This window comes from Pteropus alecto, unplaced genomic scaffold (genome assembly GCF_000325575.1).
Source record: "Pteropus alecto unplaced genomic scaffold, ASM32557v1 scaffold8, whole genome shotgun sequence".
Taxonomy (NCBI): Eukaryota; Metazoa; Chordata; class Mammalia; order Chiroptera; family Pteropodidae; genus Pteropus; species Pteropus alecto.
The window spans coordinates 16,139,891-16,158,117 of record NW_006494609.1 but is presented as its reverse complement, the minus strand read 5'-3'; the positions used below and the strand labels follow the sequence as shown (position 1 = coordinate 16,158,117).

The following is an 18,227-nucleotide window of genomic DNA, read 5'->3' as shown; positions in this document are numbered from 1 at the left end:
ATCTTAGGAATGGGGAAACTGAGGCACAGAGCACTTAAGCGACCTGCTCCGGCCCAGGAGCAGCTGGGTTGCCAGGTGTCTGCGGTGCCCATCCTCCCTGCAGCCAGTGGCGGGGAGTCAGAACCTGCCGGGCTGGACATAGTTGGGTCGCTCTTTCGAAGTTAGAGGTGACTTTGGGGCCATTGGGGTTTGCAGGCCTTTGTGACGTCTCCCCCCAGCCCTCCCCCACCTCCCGTCAGCCTGGCCGCTTAGCCGCCGAGAGAACACTGGGCTCTTGTTTCCCCAGTTTCTGAACTCTGAGCGCTGTGCAGACCGCGTCCAGCATTGGCCTGCAGGATGGCGTGACCTGGAAGCCTGGTGCCCGCAGGCCTCCTGTGGCCACAGCAGGCGGCCTTTCATCAAGATACCTCGTTACCCTGAGGGAGCTCAGTCAGGCTCCTCCCGCAGAACAGAACAGGTCTCTGGGAAAGTTCCTTTTTCTGGGGGCAGAGTGTGGTCAGAAAAACAAAATGACACAATTGAAGTGAGTTCACGTCTGCCTGAGCCCCTATCCCTACCCCATCTGGGAAACAAGCAAAGTCTCTGAGGTGTGTCTCCTTTTCAGGCACCCCTCCACCCCCGAGCGTCCCCTCCTCTGCTGTGTCCTATACGCCGAGGGCCCCGCCCCCACCCGACGGGGAAGCCTGTCTCCTTCCCAGCCATTGGGGAGACTGATGCCCCCTTGATGCGTTATCGGAGGGGGGATGGAAGCTTGTCTGGCCCCCTGAGAAGCTGCTGGAATGTCTTTTAGAGACACCGACAGCTCTGCTTCGGGCCTCATCCAGGATGCTGCAGCGGGAGACGGCTGAGTGGGGACCAGACCAGGCATGATGTGTGTCCCAAGTTGCTGTTATCGTGAAAGGGTTACATTGGCATAAAAATGCTTGGAAAATACACAAAGGAAGGTGGCCGGCTTCCAGGACTCAACTGTTTGTTTACCTTCAGTGCAGCAGCCAGGAACGCAGCGAGTTTATTTTCCAAACAGCCCATGGTTGTCAGGTCTACAGGCCTCCGCCGATGCCAGGCGAGGACAAGCCAGGGACATCTCCTCTGCCGCCTCCTTCCCCAGACCCACTGGGACCCCACAGGAGACCTGGAGTTTCTCTCTGGAGATGTGCATGCCGATGGGGATGGAGTTTCTAAGTGGCCCTCGCATGCACTGTCCGGCATCAGTCGTGTGACCTGGTTCTCTTCCACCAGTAGCTGTCTCGATCTGAAAATACTGGCCTCTTGTTTGTGGTACCTGTCACAGTGGATCCACGGGGTACAGCAAAAGTGGGTTTGTGTCTGTGGTACCTTTTGAGAATTTGCTGTCTTTGCCCGTATTACCATTTTCCACTGGCTTCTCTACTTTCCTTCAAGTTCTGCTTTTTTTCTGGGAAGTGGGGTTGGATGGGAATGTAACACCGAATGCGCAAACAGAACCAGAAAGGCCCTTGCCGTTTCCTGTTTCGATCAAAGGGGAAACTGAGGCCCAGGGGCTGATGAGCTGGGTTTTCGCACAGGCTCAGGACACTTGGCAGCTCTGCTGGGGGTGAGCCCATGGGTGTTGATGTTCGGTTTCTGTCTAGGCCCTCGCTGGGCCACTTCCCAGCTGCATGGCCTCGCCTGGTCATTTTTCCTTCTGGGCTGTTGGTATCCTGGTCTGTGAAGGTGGGAACGTCATTGCAGGTCCTGGGCTTGCTGTGAGGACAAGCGCTGCTTCCCTTACCCGTCCAGGAGCCCCACAAAGATGGTTGGCGCCTCCGCTGGCCTGCTTTTCGTTTTGTTCTGTACACAGGCTTGTCACCGTGGGGAGCGGAGTCTTTTTTATTATTTTCTTATTGTGAGGTCCATGGAATTTTTCTTTTTAAATAGGGGATATCGCTTAACATCTTTCCTGGCAGACAATAAAAGGGAGGGGTAAGGATATCGGCAGGAAAGAGCCGCTCCGTTCTGAAGGTTTAACTGAAAGGAGTTTAAGTAAGAGAGGATGACAAGGTCTGGGCAGGTGACAGGAGCCAGCCACCAGGAGGTGGTGAGGTACCCTGGGCGTGGTGAGCTGTCACTGCCCCAGGCCTGAGGGGACAAAGGGAGGGAGGGTGGTACAGGAGCCCTAGACACCACGGTGGTCCGGGAGAGGGGCGGCCCTGCCTGACGGGGGATGGGGCCGCTGCCAGCACCATTGCGGGGGTGTGAGGACAGTTAACAAACACCCAGGTTTCTCTTCTTCTCCCCCATCGTCTGCTGGTGCTTCCAATTGGTCAGACTCAGCGAGGAGCCAGAGCACAAAGCAGCCGGTGGTTGTGGCTCTAGAGGACAGCTTCTCGGGGCATAGCGTGAGCACCAGGGTGGGGTGGGTGGGCACTGAATGACAAGCAGTTTCCGACCTCGGTGTGCATCCCAGCCCCACCGCCTTCTTGCCGTGAGATCTGAGGCAGGTTTCAGAAGTCTGTTCTCCACCTGCCTCATCTGTGAAATCGCTTCTCATCATGTGGTTGGAAAAATGGAAAAAAAAAAAAAACGCATGTCGAGTTTTTAACACGGTGCCTCCCAGAGCTATCATTCCAAGCTGTCAGTGTTATTTCTTCACTAACGGCTCTGCAACAGTCAGCCTTGATTCCCAGAGGAAGTCCCACTTGGGGGTGCAGCCGAGGGCAGAAGTTGGTCTGGTGGCCTCATCTGGCCTCCACTGAGGCCATCCAGGGGGTCAGCCAGGTGCCAGGCTGGCGCCCGCTGCCTCCAAAAATTCTAGTCTCGCAGGTGGTGGCGGCCGCACGCTGGGCGACAGGCATCTGGCAGGTCAGGAAGCAGGGTGTCGTGCTGCTGCGGCTGTTGGCAGGTGCTCCTGCCTCGGGGTCAGGTGATGCCGACTGTCTGTCAGCTCTGGCTCCCTGGGAGGCCCATCTTCCTAACCCCGTGCTCTTGAAAAAATAAACACGTCGCCAGCGGAGCAGGGCGCGCAGTGCCTCACGGATCCCAGGCAGCCCCGCGCTGCTCCCCGCTTCCAGGATGACAGCAGCTTTCAGTGCGAAGTGCGAGCCGCTAGTCTCTGAAAGCAGCAGCTCTCAGGTTCATGGAGATGATGACTTTGCCGAGACTGTCGTTTCTTGGGGTGTCTTCCTGGATCTCAGTACCGATCTGGCCGTGTGACTTCAGTGGCGTGACTTCATTCCTGAGTCAGTCCTGCTTTCTCTCCCTGCAAAATCTAGGTTGTTGGGCCGATGGGATGCGTTCAGTAACTACTTTTTCTGTAAAGCAGTTTCACAGTGATGCTCGCTTGACTTGTAGAGTCTTTGTCACCTTGATTCCGTGTGCATGTCTTCTGTACCCTAGGTAGCATGGGGCTCGGGGACAGAAATGCACATGCGGGGCCTGACCTGGTGGAGTTCTAGGATCTTGGCGGGTTCGTCCCACTTGTCCCGTCTCCCTCCCTCCGGTGCCAGTTCTGCCCCGGCTCGGTGCTCCAGGCCCACGCGGAGGTGGGGATAGGGGGGGCCGTGGACTCAGGTGTTGATGTTCTTCTTGTTCTGTCTCCTTGCAGCTGAACCTTAGCCGGCCAATTGAGGAGCAGGGCCCCCTGGATGTCATTATCCACAAACTGACCGATGTCATCCTCGAAGCCGACCAGAACGACAGTCAGTCCCTGGAGCTGGTGCACAGGTTCCAGGTGAGCGAGGGTGGGGAGGAAGGACGGCCTGGGCACAGCTCTGTGCGTTTCTACAGCTGAAGCCGCTGTCTGACTGTGTGGGCCACGGAAGTGCTCTGCCACGGCCGGGACACGGGCTTGTGGTCAGGCCCTCCTCTGCCAGGGCCTCTGTCCCGCTGGGTGTGAAGTGAGATGGAGGCAGGCCATGGTTCGCACCTGCTCCTCCCTCTGCCTGTGTAGACACGATTTACTGATCAGAGCACGGCCGGATCCAGATGGGGCCTCCACATCTTCAGCACATGTGTACACGCGCGTCGATTTACTGATCAGAGCACGGCCGGATCCAGATGTGGCCTCCACATCTTCAGCACATGTGTACACGCGCGCGTGCACACACACACACACACTCTCTCTCTCTCTCTCTCTCTCTCTCTCTCTCAGTCACAGCCAGAGCCTCAGCCACAGCCAGTGGTTCTGAGTTGGCACAGGGGTGGACCCTCTGGCCACACTTGAAGAAAGGGGCCCTTGAGGTCTTTTGACCTGGAATAGCCGCATTTAGCCCCCGAGTCCTGCCTCGGTGGGGAACCCGCTCTGTGCTCATTACCTGGACCCCATGTGCTCGTCTCTGAGGACAGACCACGTCCTCTTGGCTGTCTCCCACTCCTCGACCCCGTGTCCCCAGCAGCCTGGGACCGGACCCCACCGTGACCTGCCCCCCACCTTGGGAGGTGCTGCTTTCGCCCCCGCTGACTGGGGCTGGACAAGCATGTGATCCATTCCTCTGTAAAGTGGCTCGGTGGTCATGAAAAACAAGGTCGTGTTATCAGTGACAACGCAACTGAAATAGAGCGCCTCCCTCGGGGCAGGGGCGTTTGAGCTAGCACTTTTCAGCACGTGATAATCGGAGAGCTGACCTCCCGTCTTCATCAGGACAAAGGGGACTCTCAGGCCACACAGCGGCCCCCCTGCTGACAGCATTTGCTTTCTCCCCTGTGTTCAGGGTCTCTGACCTCAGCCTCCCTCTCTTCTCCTGGGTCTTGCCCGCTCCCTGGCTGACTCTGCCACAGATCCCCACTTCCTGTGTGCAGGTGGCCCCACGTGCAGTGCGGCCTGTCTGTGGCCGTGCTGGTACGCTGTCCCCATGTAGTGCTCTCCAGGGCTTTTGCCTTGCCAGTGGCCTGAGCGTCTCCTGAGGGCCAGAGGCCACGGGGAAAGTGTGTTTGGGCTCCTCCGTGACCTCGCTGAGCCTCAGTTTTGTTATCATAAAATGGTGTTAATTTCAGGAAAACTTCACGTAGTGTCAGGGAGGGGTGACGCGACGCACTAAGTGCTTCCCACAGTCCTCGGGGCCCAGCGGGTGCTCAGCAGGAGTTGGATGTCGTTTGATCCCCCGACCTCCCCAAGCCTCAGCCCCCTCTTCTGTCCGTGAGGGATGCTGATCGTCGCTGCTCTGCAGCTAGGCAGGGTGCAGTGAGGAGCATGTCCGTGCACATCACAGTGCCTCGTGCTGGCTGAGCACTTGCAGCTGCTCCTGCTCTGAGGCCTTCTGGTCCAGCCACCGCTATTGCTCATGTTCCTGCTACTATCCTCCGAGATAAAGGACCAGAGTCCCCAGCCAGCCCCCACCTCTGGGAGCTGAGGAACAGTCACTCTCGGGGGCTGCCCATCCACTGCCCCTGGGACCAGACACACAGCCCACAGCCCAGGGCAGGTGATTGCTGGGCAGTCGAGGGGATCAGGTCCCCTGTGTTCCTGGTCTTGATAGAAAAGAAGGTTAGCGAGAGAGCATGTCGGGGGCGTAGGCGAGGGGGTGTGGGGACATGGGATGGTACAGCTTAAGGGTTTCAGGCATCGGGTGCATTTCCCAGGGAGTGAGGTCTTGGCTGGGTCCCTGGAGTCTGTCGCACCCAGGGCACACACGCCCAGCAAGCCCTCAGACGACTGAGGTGACCTCAGGGTAACCTCCCAGCCCCGGGATTTCTGGGATAAATTTTCACTGCAGTCTGTTCTTCTGCATGAAGCCGGATATCTGATAAGGCCAGGATGTTTCCTCCTTTGTGGAGAGAACAATCCTTTGGGGAAAAGGGTGATAGGCTGCACTTTCCAGAGGCCCCAGGAAGTGAGGAGGCCGGCGGGGGCTGGCGTGGAGAAGTGGAGAAGAACTGGGAGACACTGGGGGGGCCGGCCAGGGACGAGGCCAGCTCAGCAGCACGTGGGCCTCCGGCCACCAGGCGTGGTGCTGGCACTGCTCACAGCTCACCCCGCTCTCGTGAGATAGGACAGAGAGCCAGATCAGACAGACCGACCCTTGACCTCGATCACATGTCGTTTTCAGATTCCTGTTTTAATATTTTTGAGACATTAGCAGGAAGGCGTTGGCTTAGGTGGGAGGAGGGGCACAGGGTCGATAGCGGTAGCGGGAGGTCCGTTTCAGAGGCGGGCAGCAGAGCCTAGGGCTCGGGTAGCCAAGCTGGCCTTTCCACGTTTTGCTGTAAGATGGTTTGCCCCAGAGGGGCCCAGCTCAAAGGGCCTTCTCCAGAGGTTTCCGAGAAAGTGGTATGGGGTGTGAGGTGAGACAGGTGAGTTTGGAGGTGTTCCTGACAGCCCGAAAGCATTCTGCCCTCAAGGTGCTACATTTAAGCCTCCAACGCCCAGGGATGGAGAGGAATTCTCGAGGTGAAAGGTTATACTTTTTTTTTTTTTTTCCTCGCTTCTTGTGGACAAGTTGGAGGGTGTGGACCTGAGGCTTATTGCAGATCGCCAAACCTGGTTGTCATAGAAACCATCCCTAAGCTTTTGAAATTTTTAAATTATGTTTTAATGTTGGCCTCGAGGACTTGGCTTAGAGAACTGTTGAGATGACTCACCTGTTTTTCTGTGCCAAGTTCATGTGGAGTCAGCAGTCTGGTGCCACCGGGGCTCTGCCCGAGATGCAGTTGTCAGTGAACAGACCTGGGCAAAGGTTCCTCAGGAGCTATGCCCCTATGGGCCAGTGGGGCTGGGGCAGTGGGAGGGTCCCTGTCCCAGGGCTCAGGGGTCTCTTGGCCTCTTGAGCTGTTTCCTCAGGGGAGCAACAAGAACCTTCGCACCGCGGCATCCGAGGCCACCTGTCAGGTGTGGCCAGGGGCTGGTCCTCCTCTGTTGGCCCTTCCGGCCCCAGAATTGCCCAGAGCTTCAGTGATCGTGTTCCACGAGCATGTCGAGTGGTCTAGGTGGGTCTTCTTGAGGTTTCCCCAAATGAGCTTCGAAGGGACGGTTGAAGTCTAAACTGTCATCTCTTCTCCCCATCTTGATAAGCTGGAAAAATATTAAGTATCCCCCAAATGGTCCCTGGACGCCCTAGTCTGGACACAAGGACAGATTCCTCTGTGGTGGCGGTGGCCTCCTGAGCACCATCCACGTGAGCTCCCAGCGCAGAGACACTAGGAACTGTTGTCACAGAGTGATGAGTTAGGAGAAGTGTCCTGGCTTAACACTGGTCCACGCCCTGTCACGGAGGTGACGGTGCAGACTCTCACCCCTGACATGGCGTGGGGGGCTGCACAACCCAGACCCCGCCTCAAAAATGGCCTCCTCCTGTCCCGCTGGCCCTCCTGGCCCTCCCGGCCCTCCCGGCCCTCCCGGCCCTCCCGCAGCTGCTGCTCGGGCTCTGAGCTCTCGCCACCTCGGTGCCTTTGCACAGCCCCGTGCCCTTGCTTGGCCTTCCGTCCCCATCCCAGCTCTCGGCTCAGGTGCCCCTTCCTCAGTGATGTCTCCCCGAGTGTTCCACTGAAGACAGCCCCCAGTCTCCTCCCCCATCCTAGACCCTCACAACTCTGCACGTTTCCTTCCCTTTGGATGGTTTCGTTGTTTATCGGTCGCTGCTGCTGGTCTCTCCTTTTGGGGGTTAGCTCCACAGGGGGCGCATGCGTCAAGCCCACCTGGTGTCGCCATTGCCGCACGTGGTGCTTGGTGGTGGGAATCGGGCCTCTGTGTGTGGAGTGACAGAGCATCACAGGGGCTGGCCATTGCAGGGCACCCTGGTAGGTCAGCGGAGGGACTAAGCAGCTCCCGTGGGCAGCGGGGAGCAGGCATGAGGAGGGGGGAGGCCAGGAGGGTTGACGATGCGACCTGTGGGGTGTGTATGGTGTCCCCCCAGTGTTCGGGGCAGCGGGGCGATAAGATTGGAGAGAGGCTTTTTCATGCCAGACTGTGGTGCTTGGACTTCATCCTGTAGGCTGGGGGTGGGGGGGTGATAAGATCGTTTTAAATTGGAGCGAGAGGGGCCCTGCTTGGTGTGGGAAATTGCCAATGCAGGATGAACTCTGAGCAGTGAGGACACTGTAGTCATTGGAGCCTGGTTGCTTCTCGTGCCACTGGAGGATCCTCACCCCAGTGCCCTGTGGCCTTGGGTGCCCCCTCCTTCAGCTGTGACAGGCCAGCCTCTGAGCAGCCTGGGCCTGGCCTGGCATGCAGAGGCCCATGCAGGACGTGTCTCACTCACCTCACAGGTTCCTGTCAGCTGTTTGATCATGTGAAATGGGTCTGAGTAGGGAGCCTCCCTCCGCCATGGTTGCAGGCAGAGAATGCACGCTTTGCTTGTTGGTTCTTTATCATTGTTTTACCTGAAAGGAAAGAGCATTGAATCAGCTTTTAATAGCCTTCTTCCCCCACCACCCACCCCTGATTTTAAATAGTAACAAGCTGGCAGGTCATCGAGGCAAAGGAGAGAGAACTCAGCAAAGCTCGTTCTGGCTCTTGGTTTCTGCCCCAAGTGAAAAGTGCCGTGGACTCTCATGTTTCAGAGGCCACCAGTCTGGAGGCCCTGACTGACCGCAGGGAGTTAGGGACATGGGACCCACTGTGGGCCAGGCAGCCAAGCGTGTGAGCAGTAATATGCAGCTGCACAGTGCTCTTCTAAAAGAAGACAAAGCAAAAAAGATAATTAAGCTGCCCCATGGGACTGTCGTGAGGATAAAGTGAACTAACGTGCACGGTGCCCTGGGAACAGTGCCTGTACCACGCACCGTGTGTGTGTGAGCATTCGCCACTCTTACCGTTAGTGCCTGGACTGTGATGGCGAGGTACGCAGCCCAGGTGACTTAGTGACCACTCAGTTATGTCAGCTTATTGTCATTATTGTTATTATACCGTGACAATAGAGTGACTCCAGGAGCCTTATCTGTGACCGTTGGTCCCAGCCACCTTGAGAGTTCTTAGTCGTAATTGGAGTCAATGAGGCAGCAATTGCAAAAGTGCCCCCCAATGGGAGTGCTCTGTGACAGGGGCGCGGAAATGTGAACTGATTCAGCTTAAGAGGCAGGGCCGGGTGGGTATCGGGGGTCCCAGATACCTGCCAGGCTCCACCCCTCACCAGCCGACCCACCTGGGCCTTGCTCGCCCTACCTGCCACGCGAGGGACATGGAAGGGTGGCAGCGTAAGATAATGGCGTTGAGCAGTGGCATCCGGCTCAAAGGCGGTTGCCGTGAGCCGTGGCGATCACCTCCACGACCACAACTCCGTTTGGCTCCCGGCCTCCGGTCTCAGGAATGACTTCACAGCTGCGCCGCATCAAACCCTGTCACCCTCAGATATTTACCGAGCGGCCACCAGCATGAGGCCCTGTGCTGTGTGCTGTAGGGGTGGAGTGGACGTAGAAGGAACAAAAGCTTTTGTTGTTCTGGGTCTTCTAATCTGATTAGGAAGGTAACATGGAAACCTATCAGAAGTTAAGTGAGTTTCTGTCCCTTTTGAGGGCAGAACCTGGAGGCACGTGGGCCTCCTGCTTGGTGGGGTCAGAGAAAGAACGCTGGGTGTCAGGAAGGGTGCGGGTGGTCACCGAGGAGCCACGGAGAGGCCGCCGCTTCCCCAGCACGTCCCTGGCACACCTCCCTGCCTCAGGCAGCCTGCGTCTCGTCTCATCTGGCGCACGCATCAGCTGGGATGATGGAACCGCTTCCCCGTTGTACAGGACAGGGAGCCGAGGCCCGAGGAAGCTGAGTCACTTGCCTGGATTCGCTCAGTTAGCACTCCGCTCCACGCCTGCTTTTTCCAGATGTGCCTCACAGGGGCTTGGGCCCGCAGCCGATGGAGCCCTGGGGAGGGCGAGGACCGGTGATTCAACGTCACGCGACGAAGAGGTCACCACCTGGGATTGCTTCTGACACAGCTTGTGCCACATGACGAAACATTGGCTGGCAGATGCCGGGAGGCAGAGCTGGGCATATCTGGTGGCCTTGGCCCCAGAGGACAGACCCCGTCCTGGGGTGGCCGTGAGGTCAGCCTCCATGCCTGCTGCCCTGAGTCACAAGGCCAGTCCTCCCATGGAGGACGTGGGACACAATCTGCCCATTGTGTGCTGAGGCCAGGCAGGCGGTGGCCGTGAATCATTCTTTCTGCCCTGGGTGGGGGGGGGTTGGTGCCATTTAGTGCCGCCAGCCGCCTGTAGGGCCTTTTGCTGTGTGGAGGGGAAGGCCGGCCCCCAGGCAGACCCACGACTTTATGACCCCATTACCAGCCTGGAGCAGAGCTGGACTTTGTACAGATTGGAGGTGTGGTTGGGGAGGCTCCTGGACTCTGACCCCGCACGCTGGCCCCAGCCCCTCTGTGTGTGTGTGTGGACGTCACAGGGTTTGAGATATGCTGGGGTTTAGTAATACTGTTTACTAATAATGTCTTTTCCCAAAGTTGTAGAAAGAACTCATGCACATTATTCCAAGGTTCCTCATCCCTGCACTCACTGTTGGAATGTTGGGCCGGATCATTCTGTATTGTGGGGGGGCTGTCCCTGCACGTATTAGGATGTTTAGCAGCATCCCTGGCCTACACCCACTAGATGCCAGTAACAACCCGCCCCCACCCCAAACTGTGACGACCAAAAACATCTCTGAACATTGCTGACCGTCCTCTGGGGGCAGATTCACCCCCGGTTGAGACCCCCTGCATTTCTCAGCACAGAAGCTGTGTGAGCTTCGCCGGGTCAGTAAAGCTGTCTCTACTTTAAAAGCTTGGGCACGGAGGCCTCATCAGGTACAGTGCCTGGTTTTAGAGATTGGGATCTCTGAGCAGGTCTGTAGTCGTGTGAGTTCTTCGCTTCAGTGACGCCGGCAGCAGAAAGGTCACCCTCTTCCGTTTCTCCTCCTGCCCTGTTCTGGGCCGTGACTTCCTGGTCTGCTTCTGCGCTGCCCACGTGGGCTGCACGCCCACCATAAAGCCCAGTGTGCTCTCCTTTGGCCTTGTGTAATAAATCACAAAGCCGCTCACTGGCCAAGAGTAAAGCTGCTCAGGTAGGCCACGTGCTGGGCCTCTGCTGACCTCGGTCCTCCAGGGATGATGGATAGAGCCGGGCACAGGGACCTTCTCTGAGCCCCCTCCCTGCACTTCCCCTGCTGGCAGGGTCCGCGCCCCCTGCCTCAGACCTCCCACACCCCCTGACTTCCAGCCCCTGACCTGGCCCATATCTCCCAGTCTCCCTGTTGATCTGGAGATCATTCACCAAGTAACTATTACGTCATTCATTCAACAAGTCTTACCTGAGCACTTACTGTGTGCCAGGATTCATAAAAGACATTACAGGTACAATAAATGAGACAAATCAGGGGAAGGCAGTTCCTGCCCCAGGAGTTGTATTTGTGTGTGTCAGGGTGGTGTGTGTGTGTGTGTGTGTGTGTGTGCAGGGGGCGATGCTAACAAAACAAATGTAAATGGAGGAAAAAGTAACACAGTCTCTGATTAGGGTAAGTTGTAGGGAGGAGAAAATTCCAGGCCTGTAATAATGGGGGGGCTCTCATCACCTCATCCTACAACCTCTCTGAGGAGTTGACACTGAGTCGAGGCCTGGAAAGCACGGGGACATTGTGGAGCAGCGAGGGGCAGCGTCTGCCCAGGCCCCTCGGCAGGATGGGCACAGAGGCCCGAGGACCAGAAGCTGGTGCAGCCAGAGCACAGTGGCCGGGGAGCATGTGCGAGCTGAGCATACCTAGTGGCCTCCTCGGTTAGAGGAGGGCTGAGGTGTTCCGCAGGAAGTCAGACAGCCCCACGGGTCATTGCCAGGGTCGCCCCTCTGACCCCAGTAGCTTTCTCTGTTCTCATGCAGCTGGAAGCTGGGAAGCCTGGGGTGACTGAGTGCAGAGGTGCAGGGCCCAGGTGGCCTCTGGCCTGAGCGACCCTTGGTTGTCACAGAGTTCAGCAGCTCTCTGCAAAGTCAGCTCTGGCTTCAGAAGGGTCCTCGCACCGAGTTCTGACTGTACTGTTTACACACCCATCGATGTAAGCGGGGAGCCTGCGGGCCCTGGGAAGGCCTCGCCTGGTTCTGGGAACTGAGGCGGGACTCTGGCTGGAGGGCCGTGGGTGGGGCTGGCAGAGCAGGCCTTTGGCCTGGATCTGGGGAAGCGACCTGAGGGCAGGGTCTGCTCCCCAGGCCCACGTGAGCAGGTGTCTGGAGAAGGTGCGCATGGGTAAGACAGGTGCTTAAGGAGTGAGGGAGCAGCTGCTGACCTGGGGTGGCGCCAAGCTCCTGGGACCTGGGACTGGCAGCCTCCTTTCTGGTCCTCGCTTTGCTCGGCTGTCAGCTCTGACGATTGGGCTAGATGAACACCGAGACCCCTCCAGCCCCAGGGCACCCCAAGGAGAAATGCCAGCCTGTCCTGGTTTGCCGTCAGCCCGTGAGGAGAGGCCTTCTCCTGGCCAGCACTCAGCCTTACAGATCCCTTTCCCAGCCCTGGAGGCTTCGTGTGGCCTTGCTTGCTGTCTGTCTGTTTTCCTGGAGGACCCAAGTAGCGCTGTAGCACTGTGACAGGGCATGTGACATTGGTCAGGCACCTTGCCAGCCTCCTGTTGATGGGAGATGGAGAGCGCATGAGTTTGATGCCGACATCTGGGGACAGAAAGAGGGACCGTTCTCAGTGGGGGGCCTGGGACGGAGGACAGGGAAGGTATTTGCTGACTCAGTACAGTGTCCGGTTCCCTTCCTGTCCTCTCCTGCAGCACTCTGGGGTCTATTTTGACAGGAGCCACATTTTTTCGTGGACTTTCCTGTCACCTCTGTGAACAACAGAGTGTGTCCCCCATCGGGGTCACGGTTTCTCGGGGTCACGGTTTCTCCCGATCCTGGTCACACCACTTGCCAGATGGCTGAGTGACAGTCTGGGGAGACGACCTGGTTGGAGGGACAATTGTGGGTGGTGTCTGCCTTCAGATGTGGGGGCCCGGAGGCCACCACCGGCACCCTGGGGCGGGTGCGCAGGGTCACACACCCTGGCTGCTCAGGCCCAGCCCTGCCCCACACGAGTGCCCTCTCCGCACCTCCCCCCGCCTGGAAAGGGGGTTCCTTTGCACTGTCTGTCAGTGGCACGTGTCCCAGACAGCTCACTCAGGAAGCTGGCGCCTAGGTGCTCCAACCTCGTCTTGTTCTTTTTGAACCCCTGTTCTGTGACCCTCCTGTTCACCAGCAGGGGCGGGTGGGTGATTGTTGTTGGTGGTCTGCTCCAAGGAGGCTTCCTCTGTACCGGCCCCGCCCCCAAGTGCTCCACTGGTTCTTCTGCCTCCAGCCCAGCCCAGGACCGTGAATCTGCTCGTGGACTGTGATTCCGATGGATTCTTTGGGTGTGGCTTTCCCTGTGTCATCTCTGTGTGGCTCCCAGCAGTCTCAGTTAACTAATTTTGTGATAGGTGACATGTGCATACAGAACAAATTCGAGAACAGTTTCCTCCCGGTTTGTCTTGGGGCAGCCGTTGGTCCCCGTGGCCTTGGGCCCTTTCAGGGGGTTCCGTGCATGTAAACAAAGGTGGTCTTCCTGGTCTTCCTGTCCCCACGCAGACCACTGCTCCGTACGGCGTATCTCGGGAATGATTTTCTCGTTGGCCCTTGAGCTGTTTCATTCTCTTGAATGGCTGCATGGTGTTCCGTAAAATGACCATAACGTCCCTTTCTTGGCCAGTTCTCTCCCGATGGACATTTACGACGTTTCTGATCACGCTTTAGAGACTTGCTACAGTGATTAAAATACCTTCGCACGTGTATCTTTGTATGCGCACGTGGGGAATTCTTTGGGATAAATTCCTAGGAATGGAAACACTGAGTTTATGCATTCTTAATTTTGATTGTAGCCCAATTTCTCTCCGTAGAAATGGTAACCAGTCAGACTGCCATCAACCAAGCGCCGGTCCACGTTCCACCGCTTAATGGCGGTGTTTTCAAATCTAGTTCAATTTGGCAAGAGTCGCCGAGTATCAGAGAGTGCCAGGGTCTTACCGATCACCTCACCTTGTTGGCTTTAGGGCCCTAGGCAGGGCGGCATCTGTGCCAGGCTCACAGCCCGTTTGGACCTTGACCCTGGGCCACCCTGCTTCTGTCTGATGCTCGTGTGCTTGTCCACCTTGGTCTTCTGCAGCGCCTGTGCTGTAAGGGCCCGACCTCCCCAGCCTGAGCTCTGGGGTTGAAGCAGTGGGTCTGAAGAGCAAATAGACCGAGGGGAAGATTGCACTGTAATTTTCCTTCCGCCGGCTCTGCCAAATCACAGAGATGATACTATGCCAAAGGTCAGGCAGCAGCTCGGTCTCCCGGTGGGGAAGGTCCTGTGCATGTGCCCCTGAGGCCAGCACTGCGTCTGACACGCTGCTCAGCCCTTGACCCTTCCGACCTCGGCCCCTGGGCCGTGCACATGGCCAGACTGGTCACTGCAGAACTCAAAGCTGGCGCTGTCACTCCCCAGCTCGGGACCCTGTGGCTTTAGGATTCAGTCCAAACTCCTCGGCTGGTCTGTTTCTAGCCGTCTCCTGCCCTCTGCCTAACGTAACCTCCCTGTGAGACCTGCGTCCGCCCAGCCTCAACTGGCTCTCTCACCCCCTGGCCTTGCTTCTGCCGTCCTGTCTGCTTGGAGTGCCTTTCCTCCTCAGCCCGTGCCTGCGACCCTTTGTGGCTCAGCATTACTGGCCTCGGGAAACCCCCTCTCCCCTCCTCCCCACCCACACCCCTCCGTCCCCATATGGAGACAGTCCCCTACTCCGTCATCCCAGTCAGCCTGTGTCTGTCCCCACCAAGGCATCCCCAGCGAGGGCGGGCAGAATGTGGCTGCTCTGTCGTTGACGAAGTGACCAACCCGCACACACACGTCTTCAGGGCTCTCCCTCTTCCTGGCCTCTGCTCCCTGGGAGGCCTTGGCCTTGGGCTGGCTGCTCAGACACCAGAGATTGCTCCAGAATACAAATGAAGGTCGAGAAGGTCGATTGCTGTTGTGGAAGCCCGCTCTCCCAAGGAGCCATTTAGAAAGGTTAGAGAAAGAACAACAGGTGAGGAGATGCCCTCTGCACGCCAGGGCTGCGTCTGTAAGACATGGAGGGCTGTCTTAGTGACAGAGAAAGAACAACAGGTGAGGAGATGCCCTCTGCATGCCAGGGCGTCTGTAAGACATGGAGGGCCGTCTTAGTGATGGCACCAAAAGACGGCGTGGTCCTGCTATTGAACAGGAGTCTGTCCCTGACACAGAGCCGTTGTCTGTCTGTCACTTGTGTGCCCATCTTGCTCACCCTCTTCATTCTGCTGTGGGGGGCATGTGTCTCACTGCCCTGCCGAAATAAGGTCCTGTGCAGTCACTGTGCTGTGCGTGTGGTCAGGGCATAGGTCCTGGGCTCCCATGTTGGGGTGTCCTGGGCCTCAGGTGGCAATCTGGCTCCATCCAGGAGCCTAAGAGCTTTTGTCGTGTGTTGATCACGTTACAGAATCAAAGGCTTGTAGGACTTAAAAGTCAGAAAGGCTATTATAAATAAATGTGTTATTCTGATTTCACTTTATACATAGGAAAACTGAGATCTGAATAACTTAAGTGACTTTCAGAAACACACAAAGTTCATGGCAGTTCTGAGGACTTTAACCCAAATTTCTTGACTCTGTCTTTGCCTTAACTTTCACAGTGCCACAGGGTCCTTTTGCTGGGATTGGGACTGGCCTGCTGGCCGGTCTGCCACGGACTGGGAGGCAGAAGCCTTGGCTGACTGCCAGGGACTGTTACACAGGTTGCACACTGCACGGCTCAGGGGTGGACTCTGCGAATGGTACTGTGTGTGGCTGGACTTGGCATTCTTGCCCCCGGTATGTACTAGATGCTGCTATAACCTTCTCTTGGCTTCTGGGAGCCCAATCCCAATGTTTAGTTGCACGAATCTCCAGCCCCAGCCCACTGCCAGGCCTGCTTCAGACCCCTGGCCTGTGATGATGAACGGCCATGGGTGCTAGGGTTTAGCTAGGGCTGTGATTGGCCGCCTGGCACATTCCATTACATCAAGGCACGTGGGCCTAGTGTGGACTCCTCGGGCCTGGCTGTGGCACGTGGTGTTCTGTGGGCCGCAGTGAACAGGCAGGTTTTCTGGGCTGCCTGGGGGTGGTAGGCCCTGCCCTTGGCCGATCTGATGCCCGTGCACAGTGGTCGACCTCACAGCTTCAGTGGTCTGCCCAGAGGATTCATTAGTCATCCACTCCAGAAAGCTTTGCACAGTGTGGCCCATGACATCATCTTCGTGGGGGGAGCTGGTCTCCCAGGGACAGGCTTCCCTCTCTGCAGAAGCGTACTGTGCCTTTGAAGACGCGATTCCTGTGCCATGGCCGGAATCTGTTCGTCCTCCTTCCACGGGGCCGCTTCTGCGTTCACACGTGTCCAGCACGTGCTACCTCTGAGGGTCCTGCACGTCCTTACCATGGTGCCACTTGGATCCTTATCCCAGAAGCCACTGTGGACTCCTGCTGTCCAGTTGTGTCATTTATTAACTCTGCTAAGAGTTATTTGTCTTCTAGTATGTTAGCTTGTCTTAATCCAGGGTTGGGGACAGATGCAGAGACTCTGGTCCAGTATGGTGGCCCCTTGCGGTGGTAGAAGGAGCAGAAGGGGCCCAAGTCTCAGCTCTGCTACTTTACTGTGTGACTTTGGGCTAGTTTTCTACTTCCTTTCTCTTTTCTGAAAAGATGGGTGGACCGAGAGACCCTTAGGTCTCAAGGTCTGACCATCTGAGACTGCCTCTGGGAGAGGAAATTGTGAACTCTGTGCCATTTTTTTTTTTCTTGTTTTACCTTGTTCTGTTATCAGGTGCATTGTTCTGGGTCTCATGGGCTAAACTGCCAGGCTAAAGCCCTAGGCTTTGTCTGGCAGAACGTGATAAAGGCTCACTCCTCCCCTTTTAACATAAAATTCTAAAAGGACGAACCCAGCAGTCCTGGCCGTGTTAGAATTGAGATGCTGCTCATTCAGCGAGGCCTTCCCATGCCTTGTTTTGCGGACTAGTGGGCTCTGGAACCACGTGGCCTGGGTTCAAGTCCCATCCTGGCTGCTTTGTGGCTAGGAGAGTCTGGGCAAGGTACTGAAGTGCTCTGAGCCTTGGTTTCTCTGTCAAGTGGGCTGCTGCGTGGGGTTGTCGTGAGGAATAAACGTGTCAATTCCTACAAAGTGTGTAGAACACTGTCCTGCACTTCGTGAAGCATAGTCGGCTGCTACCAGTACCATCATCACTGCAGCCGTCAATAACAACCCATCCTAGAATCTTGCTGGGACATCCCGGTGTCAAGACTTTCGGAACTAGAAGCTTCCTGGCTTTTACCCACCACTTGATAGGAAGCAGCTAGTTAAAAGGCCAGCCTTGGTGGCCATCAGCTGGAAGGTCTGAGCTTGGGCTGGGCTCCCAGGGAGAATCAGAAGGAGTGAGATGATGCTGAGGGAGCCCAAAGTCACCTCCTTTCCCGTAGAAGCCTCCATGGGTAAATTTGCACTGCCACTGGAGGTAATTTCAGGTTTCCCCCCGCATCTGTGTGGTGGCTCAGTGCTGACCGATACACACAAACCCTGGCTGTGGGGTCCCTACTTCCGGTCCTCGCTCTGCTCCTGGAAAGCGCGCCTGCCTCTCACTCCACGTCCGCATGCAGAATGTCTGGCACTTCGCTTGCCCAGCTCAGCGCATGGCTCCGTTTTAGCATTCGCCAGGCTGTTCTCCATCGCGCTTCGCTGGAGACTGAGCGCTCCCTAGAACACAGCGCCGTCGGGCTCGCTGTCACTCTGGTCCTGGCGCGAGGGTTGCCCCATAAATCTGCTGAGCTAGGACTACCCGGAAGCCACTGGTAAAGACGTAGTGAGAGACTGCTCTAGACCCACCCAAGTCGTGTACCGAGGAGGACCGAGGCTTGCAGAGGCCCAGTGTCCTGTGTGTGTGTGTGTGTGTGTGTGTGTGTGTGTCGGGGGTGGGGGACACATGAGATTTTTACCCCAGGTCTGGTGGCCTCCAGCTCCTACGCTATAACCTCTTCACAGCATTGGCCTCACTCGACAGAGGAGGAAGCTGAGGCCCAGGGAGAAGGGGCTTCTCGCACTTCGTGGGGTACCCCTTCCTCCATCCCAGTTCCCCTAGCCCCACAGGAGAGATCTCCAGAGCAGTCCATCGAGCTGAACGTCCCAGCCCTGCCACAGAGGTTGGCAGCGAGGCTGTGCGGGGCGGGCTCAGGGGCTCAGGGACTCAGGGACTCAGGGGCTCAGGGGCTCAGGGACTCAGGGACTCAGGGGCACACGGCTCAGTGAGCAGCCTTTCAGCTGCTGGGGCCTGAGT

At 57.2% G+C, this 18,227-nt stretch overlaps 1 protein-coding gene across 1 annotated transcript in view; it reads left to right on the top strand.

The window, feature by feature from the left end:
- Positions 1–18,227, top strand: part of ITPK1 (inositol-tetrakisphosphate 1-kinase) — a 140,591-nt gene that overhangs the window by 81,903 nt on the left and 40,461 nt on the right. The window contains exon 3 of the mRNA XM_015599755.1: positions 3,563–3,688. Coding sequence (XP_015455241.1) covers positions 3,563–3,688 — 126 coding nt within the window. The remainder of the gene's footprint in view (positions 1–3,562; positions 3,689–18,227) is intronic.